Source organism: Pongo abelii, chromosome 16 (assembly GCF_028885655.2).
Source record: "Pongo abelii isolate AG06213 chromosome 16, NHGRI_mPonAbe1-v2.0_pri, whole genome shotgun sequence".
Taxonomy (NCBI): Eukaryota; Metazoa; Chordata; class Mammalia; order Primates; family Hominidae; genus Pongo; species Pongo abelii.
In genome coordinates, this window is record NC_072001.2 from 92,703,152 (window position 1) to 92,714,568 (window position 11,417).

General features: G+C 46.4%; 1 protein-coding gene across 3 annotated transcripts in view; it reads left to right on the forward strand.

The window, feature by feature from the left end:
• The window catches only part of TICRR (TOPBP1 interacting checkpoint and replication regulator), a 52,741-nt gene that overhangs the window by 39,786 nt on the left and 1,538 nt on the right, over window positions 1-11,417 (forward strand). For all 3 annotated transcript variants that reach the window (XM_024232629.3, XM_024232631.2, XM_024232630.2), the window contains exons 16-21: window positions 1,408-1,498; window positions 3,156-3,214; window positions 4,710-4,844; window positions 6,367-6,524; window positions 8,564-10,730; window positions 10,878-11,003. In XM_024232629.3, coding sequence (XP_024088397.2) covers window positions 1,408-1,498; window positions 3,156-3,214; window positions 4,710-4,844; window positions 6,367-6,524; window positions 8,564-10,730; window positions 10,878-11,003 — 2,736 coding nt within the window. The remainder of the gene's footprint in view (window positions 1-1,407; window positions 1,499-3,155; window positions 3,215-4,709; window positions 4,845-6,366; window positions 6,525-8,563; window positions 10,731-10,877; window positions 11,004-11,417) is intronic.

Sequence of the window (11,417 nt, forward strand, 5' to 3'; positions counted from 1 at the left end):
TTGGATGCCCAAGAATGTCGTCAGAGGTTTGCAAAGTCCCCTGTGATGTCTCATTCCCCCAATTTTCCCAGTTAAACTTTTGGCCAGCTTGTTATTGCACCAAATGTTACCGCCACCTCAGGCAGCTGTGACATTTAACAATTGCTGCTGATTGTTTTCAGTAAATGCTGTCAGGGAAAAAGGTGGTATACACTGTATGAGTTCTGAGTCAGGTCAAATCAAGACAAGACTTGATTTGAGTAGGATTCTCCAGGGAACTGCCAGACAGGTTAATGGATGACAGTTATCTGAGAACGGAGTTTTGGAGGAGCTCCAGCCCCATTCTGCCCTGTCCAGAGGCTTTTGGGCTGTTGGTTTTCACTGGGATTGTGGGCAGTTGATTTTTAAAGCTACCCTAGGGCTAGGGGGAAGGGGTGGGGACTAAGACAAGTTAAAGCTTCCTTTTTCTTGAACAAATACTCCCTAGATTGTTGCAAACCTTTAGTTAATGTTCAGAGTTCTGGAAAAGTTGATTTTTGACCATTTTTTCCAGTGATCTCTGTTCGTTTATGGAGGAGAGTGTTCAGAGGTCCTTACCTCACCATTCTTACTGGCATCACTCCTCTTTACTAGTCATTTTAAGCTCACTTTAAATCAGTCCTCTCATAAGTAGCTTGGCTGCCTACTCTACTGAGAAATTTTGTGCCACCTAGGTTTATCTTAATAATTAACATTTATGTGGCATATCAGCATTTTCACATATTTCATTTAATCATAAATACTAGAACCACCAACTAGGTGTTAGTCTTAACAAGTGAGCAGTTTTCATTTTTTCAGGATTGCTTATTAGATAAAATTTTATATTTATATTGTCTTTTTTTCTTTTTCTTTCTTTCTTTTTTTTTTTTTTTTTTTTTTTTTTTTTTGAGATGGCGTCTCCCTCTGTTGCCCAGGCTGGAGTGCAGTGGCATGATCTTGGCACACTGCAACCTCTGCCTCCTGGGTTCAAGTGATTCTCCTGCCTCAGCCGCCCAAGTAGCTGGGCTTACAGGCACGCACCACCTCGCCCAGTTAATTTTTGTATGTTTAGTAGAGATAGGCTTTCACCACATTGGCCAGGCTGGTCTTGAACTCCTGACCTGAAGTGATCCGCCTTCACTGGCCTCCCAAAGTTCTGGGATTACAGGCATGAGTCATTGTGCCCAGCCTATATTTATATTGTCTTATGTCATTTTTTAATTTCTAATAGTGCTGACAAACTTCTATCATGTTGAGTCCTGTAACCACAGAACTTAGTCCAAAGACCATTAAGATCCTCTCCAGCTAGGTAATAAGCCATACAGAAGTTCAAACTGCTCCCTTGGCCTTACTGCTGCTTCTTGATGAGGTTAAATGAAATTTATGATTTAAGCTGTGTTTACATTTTAGGTTATCACAAACTGCTGACTAAGAGTGTGGCCGAGACTCCAGTGCATAAGCAGATCTCCAAAAGGCTGCTGCACAGACAAATCAAGGGCAGGTAAGTGACATCCCCATCCAGGCTTCTTCATACACTCACACCACCTCAAAGCGGCCTTGTGGGCCACTACTTGGCTTCTCTTGACCTTCATGACTTAAATCTTAACTATGTTGCTTAAAACCAAAGAGCATTCTCTAAGCTCTCCGTGGGAGCAGGAGAACCGTATAAAATGTACACTTGTCTGGCCTCAATTATTTTGAGATTTATCCATGTTGTTGCATGCAATAGTTCATCCTGTTTTATTGCTGAGAAGTATTCCATGGAATAGATACTCCACAGTTTTTAAATCCATTCATCTGTGAACATAGGGAAGGTGGAAGTCTGGGATCCCAACTCCGCCTTTGCTGACAGAGGTGTGGGTGGGGTTGCTGTTTTTTCTGCAGCAATTGGTTGGAGTAGGGCTGTTATTGTCTGAAAGTTTTCTGTCTTGCTTGGCTGACCCTTTCCTAGTTCTTTGGCTTGAGAGCTCTCCTTCCTTGGGGCATCTGTAGTTTGCTCCTGGTATACCTGGGTTGTCAGCTTTTCTGGCACCCAGTCTAGGGGTGTAGGCAGCAAACAGAAAACCCAGGGAGCTCACTGCCCTCCTCAGGTCCCGAAGTCCCCAGCCAGGCTGACTTCTTCTCTCTGCCTTTCAGAATTGTCCCCTGCTCATTGTATAGATAATGTCATGGGTTTTTAGCTTGATTTCAAGGGTAATAGAAGCACATCTACTTCATTTTTGTCAGAAACCCATCTTGACATTATTTGTAGATGGATTTTACACACTTCTGAAGTTTATAGGTTAAATTGCAAAAGGTGAAATTGGTGGGTCAGAGGCATATATATTTTTAATTAAATTTTTTATAAAGTCCTTGACACACTGGCAGAAATTAAGGCTCTTAAACAGAAACTTGAATGTTGCTGCTCATTACTGTGATAGTCTGATAGTTTGGTATAATTTTTTAATACATTAATGGGGTTTATAATTCTGATGTTGTAAAATTGCTTTCCAAAAAAAAAAAACAAAAGCAAAACAAAACCACATTCTAACCATCTCACTCTTTTTTTGAGTCAGAATCTCACTCTGTCACTCAGGCTGGAGTGCAGTGGCACAATCCCAGCTCACTGCAACCTCTGCCTCCCGGGTTCAAGTGATTCTCCTACCTCAGCCTCCAGAGTAACTGGGACTACAGGTGTGTGCCACTGCACCCAGCTATCTTTTTTTTTTTTTTTTTTTGAAACAGAATCTAGCTCTGTCGCCAGGCTGGAGTGCAGTGGCACGACCCTGGCTCACTGCAACCTCTGCCTCCCGGGTTCAAGCGATTCTCATGCCTCAGCCTCCCAAGTAGCTGGGACTACAGGCACATGCCACCACGCCCAGCTAATTTTTGTATTTTTAGTAAAGACGGGGTTTCACCATGTTGGCCAGGCTGGTCTCGAACTCCTGACCTCAAGTGATCCGCCCACCTCAGCCTCCTAAGGTGCTAGGATTACAGGTGTGAGACACTGTGGCCAGCCTCCCTCTTGACAATAATCACGTATGAGAGCCCTTTACCAGCACTGGTGTTATCAGACCCTGTGATCTTTGTGATCTTGTTAAGTGAGAAGCTGCCTGTCTTCTTCATAAGTGTTAATTACAAGTGGTATGGAATAATCCTTGTGCATGTGGTTCCTCGAGGTCCTCTGATCCTGGTCCTGATATTGGTGTTGTTGAAGAGTCCCCTGAAAAAGGAGATGGTGAGTGTTATCTCTTTTTGTTTTTAATGCAGTCTACCCAGCTTCTGTGAAAACCTTTCTGCATGTATTGTTACTTGGCATATCCTAAGATATTTTACAGAAATTGTGATGGCTTTGAGTCCACAATGCAGCTCAGTAAATATTTATAAGTGAATGTTCTTTTACATAGAAGGTACTGAGAGAATTCTGGAAAAGAAATATTTTTGCACAACAGATATGAAATTCAGGATGAGGGCTAAACTGTGTTATACAAAGTGCTATGACTTATTTTAAAAGTATATATAACTTTGTTGGAGCTTTTCACTACATATTTTTGCAAGAAGGCAGGGAAATTTTTTATTGGGGAGTGTCTTTTCTGAGACATTATCTTTGCTGCTGCACCTTATGTATCTTTGTATTCCCTGCCCCCAACACACAGTGCCTGGCACATAGCAGGTGATCAGTAAGCATATGTTGAATGAGGGTGAGCAGCAGGTGTGGTGGTTCACACCTGTAATCCCAGCACTTTGGGAAGCCAAGTGGGGAGGATCACTGGCCAGGTGTTTGAGACCATCTTAGGCAACACAGTGAGATGCTGTGTCTATAAAAAATTTTTAAAAATCAGCTGGTCATGTTGGCATACTCCTGTGGTCCCAGCTACTCGGGAGGCTGAGATGAGAGGATCTCTTGAGCCCCGGAGTTCAAGGCTGCAGTGAGCTATGATCGTGCCTCTGTACTCCAGCCTAGCGACAGAGCAAGACCATGTCTCTAAAAAATAAAATAATAAAAGTATACATGATGAAGGAGGGGTTTTAAAAAACTAACTTCTAAGTTGCTCAAGTAAATCACATTTATTGTGGAAAAAACAGGAAATATAAAGAAGCCAAAAATTTTAAAGCACTTGGTAATTCCACAACTCAGAAATACTCTAACATTTTAGCATATGCTCTTACTGCTATTATTTCTATATAAATCCATGTAACATATTACATACGAAACCTAACATAAATACTTGTTTTCGCCCTACACCATTCTTTTTTTTTTTTTTTGGTGAGACAGACTCTTGCTCTGTCGCCCAGGCTGGAGTGCAGTGGCATGATCTCCGCTCACTGCAACCTCCACCTCCCAGATTCAAGTGATTCTTCTGCCACAGCCTCCCAAGTAGCTGGGGTTATAGGCACCCACCACCATACCTGGCTAATTTTTGTATTTTTAGTAGAGAAAGGGTTTCACCATGTTGGTCAGGCTGGTTACACCATTCTTAAGGTGACAGTAAATAAGACTTCTGAAGGTAATAGTCTAGTGGGTCAGTGTTTTTTTAATACCTTGTTGGGACCATGTATCAAACCCCTCTTAGTTTTTTAAGAGACACTTCAGAAGTCTCTTAAAGCTAATAGCTTGTTGAATTTCCATCTTATATGCAGTACTATGTAAATTTTTCCCGTTTTTGGACAACATGAGAAAATGTCAAGCTTGTAGTTGTCTTTGGTTACTTACTGTGGTTCTGATTTTCCAGAAATAAGTTTGAGACGAAGTCCTCGAATCAAGCAGTTGTCATTTAGCAGGACACATTCTGCCTCCTTCTATTCTGTGTCTCAGCCAAAGTCTCGAAGTGTGCAAAGAGTCCGCTCTTTCCAGCAAGATAAGTCAGGTAACATATGGGCCCCTCTGCCTTCACAAGTCCGTGCTGACTTGGTGGAAGTGTTTTTGGGAAAAGAAGCATGAAATTTGGCATTTTCTTTCTTGGCATTGGAGAAGTAGAATAGGCATGTCTAGTTGAGGTTCAGGGTGATGGCTAGATGCACAGTCCATAACTTTGTAATCAGTCATCGCTGGGACTCCTACAACTGGTCATCCATGCTGTCATTATAGGTAGCTCATTCATTCAAGAGGAAGCTACCCATAATTTCCCATATGGACAGATCCTACACATCAGTATCTTAGGTGGAAGGTGATACCTGTGTTTACGTTCTTCATTCTTCTGTCCATGGTTAGCTTACTAATAGATTTGTGTTTCTTATTTTATCTTTTTTTGAGACAAGGCTGGAGTGCAGTGGCACAAACACAGCTCACTGTAGCCTCAACCTCCCAGGCTCAGGTGATCCTCCCACCTTAGCCTCCCAGGGAGCTGAGACTACAGGCGTGCACTACCACGCCCAGCTAATTTTTTGTGTTTTTAGTAAAGACTGGGTTTCACCATGTTGCCCAGGCTGGTCGTGAACTGCTAGGCTCAAGTGATCCATCTGCCTCGGCCTCCCAAAGTGCTGGGATTACAAGTGTGAGCCACCACACCCAGCCAGATACGTGTTTTTATATTTACAAATTAAATTAGTTCAGTTGTCTACATTTTCTAACATAGGAGCTGGGGTTAATATGCAGTCTTATTAAAATTCAAAAAGGCAGCAGTTACTGCAGTTGCTGACATAAATAGGTGGGATTTTCCCTTGAGTTGCTCTCAAAAATTGTTGCCTTCTTTCTTTTATGAACTGGCTGGGTTTTTCTTATGTTTTGTTTGTTTGTTTTTTGAGATGGAGTCTCACTCTGTCGCCCAGGCTGGAGTGCAGTGGCACGATCTTGGCTCACTGCAAGCTCTGCCTCCCGGGTTCATGCCATTCTCCTGCCTCAGCCTCCTGAGTAGCTGGGACTACAGGCGCCTGCCACCACACCCAGCTATATTTTTTGTATTTTTAGTAGAGACAGAGTTTCACTGTGTTAGCCAGGATGGTCTCGATCTCCTGACCTAGTGATCTGCCCGCCTCAGCCTCCCAAAGTGCTGGGATTACAGGCGTGAGCCACTGCGCCCAGCCTTGTTTGTTTTTGAGATGGAGTTTCACTCTTGTTGCCCAGGCTGGAGTGCAATGGCGCGATCTCGTCTCAGCAACCTCCACCTTCTGGGTTCAAGCAATTCTCCTGCCTCAGCCTCCTGAGTAGGTGGGATTACAGGCCCCTGCCACCACGCCCAGCTAATTTTTTGTATTTTTAGTAGAGATGGGGTTTCGCTATGTTGGCCAGGCTGGTCTCGAACTCCTGACCTCAGGCCATCCACCTGCCTCGGCCTCCCAAAGTGCTGGGATTACAGGCGCGAGCCACCGCGCCTGGTTGCCTGTTTTAATAGTACTGGAAGAACAGGAATTGAGAAAGAATTAAATGTTGTTGCTGTTTTTGACTTGCAGACCAAAGAGAAAATTCTCCAGTCCAAAGTATTCGGTCTCCCAAGAGTCTTCTTTTTGGGGCAATGTCTGAGATGATCAGCCCCTCAGAAAAGGGTTCAGCTCGAATGAAAAAGCGTTCAAGAAACACTTTGGATTCGGAGGTAGCTGCAGCTTACCAGGTATAATGTTTCTGTAGCGTTTGAAATAATATAATCTCCTGGAACAGAGACATGGCCAAGGAACTCAGAGTCCATTAGGGAAGAGAAAGCGGGTGATCTCTAGATAATACTAGAGATTGGAGGTGATTGGGTGGAGCCGCATGAATGATTATTAGACATGTGGGAACTTCAAGCAGCAGGTTTGACTGAAGCCACGGTGGGGGCGGTGGAGGAGGAGATAGAGAGGATCTCATCTGTTCTCTTGCCTTTGTCTACCGTTTATATTATATACTGTACAGATATCTTTCTGGAGTGTGTGACACTCATCTTTTCCATTTGATTGCCCACTCCATCCAGTCACCAACATTAGAAACCTGGGAGTCATCCTTTTCCCTCTCCCCAGGCATAGCCAATCAGTCGAGTCCTGTCCATGACTCTTTTTTTTTTTTTTTTTGAGACAGAGTCTCACTCTTTTGCACAGGCTGGAGTGCAGTGACATGATCTCAGCTCACTGCAACCTCTGCCTCCCAGTTCAAGCGATTCTCCTGCCTCAGCCTCCTAAGTAGCTGGGATTACAGGCGCCCACCACAACGCCCAACTAATTTTTGTGCTTTTAGTAGAGATGTTGGCCAGGCTGGTCTCGAACTCCTGACCTCAAGTGATCCACCTGCCTCGGCCTCCCAAAGTGCTGAGATTACAGGCATGAGCCACTGTGCCCGGCCTACAGACTGACTCTTGTACCCACCCCCTCTTCTTCCCTACTGCAATTCCTACCCTAGTTCAGGTCTACTTGGAGCACTTCAACAGGCTCTTCCCTCTCAAAGGGAAATCCTCCACCCAGAGGTCAGAGTGATCTTTCTGAAACACTCCTCTCAGTTTGCTTAAAATGTTCACTTTGCTTAAAGCTCTATAGACTCCCCGTCCGCTAAAGCAAGGTTTTAAGTTTTCCTAAGTGGAACTCTTGGGTTCAAAAATAATCACCTTTGTTTGGAAACTCAATAAATTGCCTGGAGGTTGGGAAAGACACAGAGCTCTGGAGAAGGGTTTGAAAACCATAGATCTACACAACCAAGATCAGTCTCCTCCCCCAGGCAGGCAGGGTCTTCCGTGGTCTGTTCCCTCTGGCCTCACCCCTCCCCGCTCCACCTTCCCAGCAACATCAGGCTGGGTGCCATCCTGCACAGCTGCTGCTTTTCACTTCCAGGCCTTTGCTGGTATTGTTTTCTATGCCTACAGGCCCCCACCACCCCACCCACTTTTCCTGTGTTTGCTTTCCCCTGCCAGCACCCATGCTTGAAGACCTGATCCAGGCCGGGTTAGGCAGCCCTTCTTTGTGTTCTGTGATGCCCCTTGCATGTCCCTGTCACTGCGCCAGTCACATTGTATTTTCACCTGTGTATGCCCCACTGAACAGGAAATGCCAACTAGACTGAGAGTCCCCTGACAGGATGAAGAAAGGTTGTAGGAAAGATAAGCATTGATTTCCTTACCTGTTGGAGCTTTTCACTACATATTTTTGCAAGAAGGCAGGGAAATTTTTTATTGGGGAGTGTCTTTTCTGAGACATTATCTTTGCTGCTGCACCTTATATATCTGTGTATTCCATGCCCCCAACACACAGTGCCTGGCACATAGCAGGTGATCAGTAAGCACATGTTGAATGAGGGTGAGCAGCAGATGAAGTGGCTCCTGGAGGCTGCTTTAGGCAAAGATCAGAAATAGCTGCCTCATCTGAAAAGAAGGAAGAGCTAGAGAGTAGCTGCAGTGGTAGAACAATTCCATTAGAGGCAAAAAGCATGGTTTAGCAATATGTAGATTATTAAAATTATTTGTTCTTAGGACAAACTAAACTTGGATAGTGTTTGGTCCTAGAAAAAGTGGACAAGTAAAATCTGAGTCATGTTTTGGAGAGGGAAACGGGTCACTATTTGAGATTTCCATCTTTAGATCATTCCTTTGGCTGACTATAAATCTCCCATTTGGTCTTAGAGATTACTAAAACACTTCAGAGATCATGAGTTATAATATTCAAGGACTGAAGTAAGCATTTCTCTTTTCAGACTCCCAAGAAGAGTCACCAGAAATCTCTGAGATTTTCTAAAACTACACCAAGAAGGATCTCTCATACACCACAAACTCCGTTGTATACTCCAGAAAGGCTGCAGAAGTCCCCTGCAAAAATGACCCCTACAAAGCAGGCAACTTTTAAGGAGTCCTTAAAAGACTCCTCCTCACCCGGCCATGACACACCATTGGATTCCAAAATCACTCCTCAAAAACGATGTACCCAGGCAGGAGAAGGTACCTTTCTTGAAACGAAGACACCAAGAACTCCTAAGAGGCAAGGTACTCAGCCGCCTGGGTTTTTGCCAAATTGTACTTGGCCACATTCAGTGAATTCCAGTCCAGAAAGCCCCTCCTGTCCAGCCCCCCCAACTTCATCGACTGCCCAGCCCAGGAGAGAGTGTCTCACTCCCATCAGAGACCCTCTCAGAACACCTCCGAGAGCAGCAGCCTTCATGGGCATGCCTCAGAATCAAACACACCAACAGCCCCATGTCCTCAGAGCTGCTCGGGCAGAGGAACCAGCCCAGAAACTAAAGGATAAAGCTATCAAAACCCCAAAAAGACCAGGGAATTCAACTGTGACTTCTTCCCCACCTGTTACGCCAAAGAAACTATTTACCTCTCCTTTACGTGATGTCTCCAAGAAGAGTCCATTTAGGAAATCTAAAATAGAGTCTCCTTCCCCAGGAGAACTGGATTGGAAAGAGCCCCAGATGTCACCCAGTGTAGCTGCATCTCTCTCCTGCCCTGTTCCCTCAACTCCCCCTAAACTCTCAGAGAGAGCTACATCGGACACTGTCCCTCCTCCGCCCCCTTCTAAAGTTGGGAAACGGTGTAGAAAGACCTCTGATCCCAGAAGGAGCATCCTGGAGTGTCAGCCTGATGCCTCCGCTACTCCTGGGGTTGGCACAGCTGACAGCCCAGCTGCCCCCACAGACTCTAGAGATGACCAGAAGGGACTGAGCCTCTCTCCTCAGTCTCCTTCTGAAAGACGGGGCTACCCAGGCCCTGGTCTCAGGAGTGATTGGCATGCATCCTCTCCTTTGCTCATTACAAGTGACACAAAGCATCTCACTCTCCTTAGTGAAGCTGAACACCATGGCATTGGTAACTTGAAAAGTAACGTCTTATCAGTGGAAGAGGGTGAGGGGCTAAGGACAGCAGATGCTGAGGAGAAGTCTTCTCTGTCTCACCCTGGAATTCCCCCATCTCCTCCTTCCTGTGGGCCTGGATCTCCTCTGATGCCTTCCTGTGACGTGCACTGTACCACAGACGGGAGACAGTGCCAGGCTTCGGCACAACTAGACAACCTGCCAGCATCAGCTTGGCATTCCACAGACTCTGCCAGCCCACAGACCTACGAGGTTGAGCTGGAGATGCAAGCTTCTGGCCTTCCCAAACTTCGAATTAAAAAGATAGACCCCAGCTCTTCGTTAGAGGCTGAGTCTCTCAGCAAGGAGGAGAGCTCTTTGGGAGAGGAGAGCTTCCTCCCTGCTCTCAGCATGCCCAGGGCCAGCAGGTCCTTAAGCAAACCTGAACCCACCTATGTGTCACCCCCCTGCCCCCGCCTCTCCCACAGCACGCCTGGCAAGAGCGGGGGGCAAACCTACATCTGCCAGGCCTGTACCCCCACCCACGGCCCTTCTAGTACCCCCTCTCCATTTCAAACAGATGGGGTTCCTTGGACACCATCCCCCAAGCACAGTGGGAAGACAACTCCAGACATAATTAAAGACTGGCCCAGGAGGAAGAGGGCAGTGGGCTGCAGCGCCGGCTCCTCTTCTGGGAGGGGCGAGGTCGGTGCAGACCTTCCTGGGAGCCTGTCACTGCTTGAGTCAGAGGGCAAGGACCACGGCCTTGAACTCAGCATCCACAGGATGCCCATCTTGGAGGATTTTGAGCTCGAGGGAGTGTGCCAGCTCCCAGACCAGTCGCCTCCCAGGAACAGCATGCCTAAGGCAGAGGAGGCCTCCTCCTGGGGACAGTTTGGGTTGAGTTCCAGGAAGAGAGTCCTGTTGGCCAAGGAAGAAGCTGACCGTGGAGCCAAAAGGGTCTGTGACCTGAGAGAAGATTCAGAAGTTAGTAAGAGTAAAGAGGTGTCTCCAAGTTGGAGTGCATGGCAGCTCCCCTCCACGGGAGATGATGAGGTGTTTGTTTCCGGTGAGTTTGTTTTTGAAACCCACTTGCCTCGTGGTTTCTTTTGGTCAGAGTTCTTGACAAGGAGGCACTTGGGAGTTGCTTCTTGGGAGGCCTGGGCTTCGGTTGGGGGTCTGGGGATGCTGCTCTAACCATGTGGGATATCTTTAGGCTCCACCCCACCTCCCAGCTGTGCCGTGCGGAGCTGCCTCTCTACCAGTGCCCTCCAGGCTCTGACCCAGTCTCCGCTGCTGTTCCAGGGGAAAACACCTTCCTCTCAGAGCAAAGACCCCAGAGGTAATGTTTGTTGAAGGTCTAGGACCCTTTCCTGTGGGAGACTGTCTGAATTCACCAGGGTTGCCAGGCAGCTCGATTCTAGAGGAGCCCTGGGGAGTGCCAAGTGTGGAGTAGGTGACTTCGTGCCTGCAGCGTCGCGTGTGCCCTTCCCAGAGAAACTCCACATTAGAACTTGTGTGCATGTGAACAGAAGCCCCCTCAAAATCCTACTAAAATTCCTCGGTCGTCCTGAAAATGTTGACAGTCATGGGTTTGCCACAACATACTGCTCATCTGCAGTCTAAGAATCTGAACAGGAAGGTGTTCTGAGCAGCACGAGTGATAGGCCTGTTTAGAGCTAGTTCCCCACAGCGGGTTTATCCCCATGTTCTATACATTCGTTGGGACACAGTACTGACTGTAGTTATAATCAGC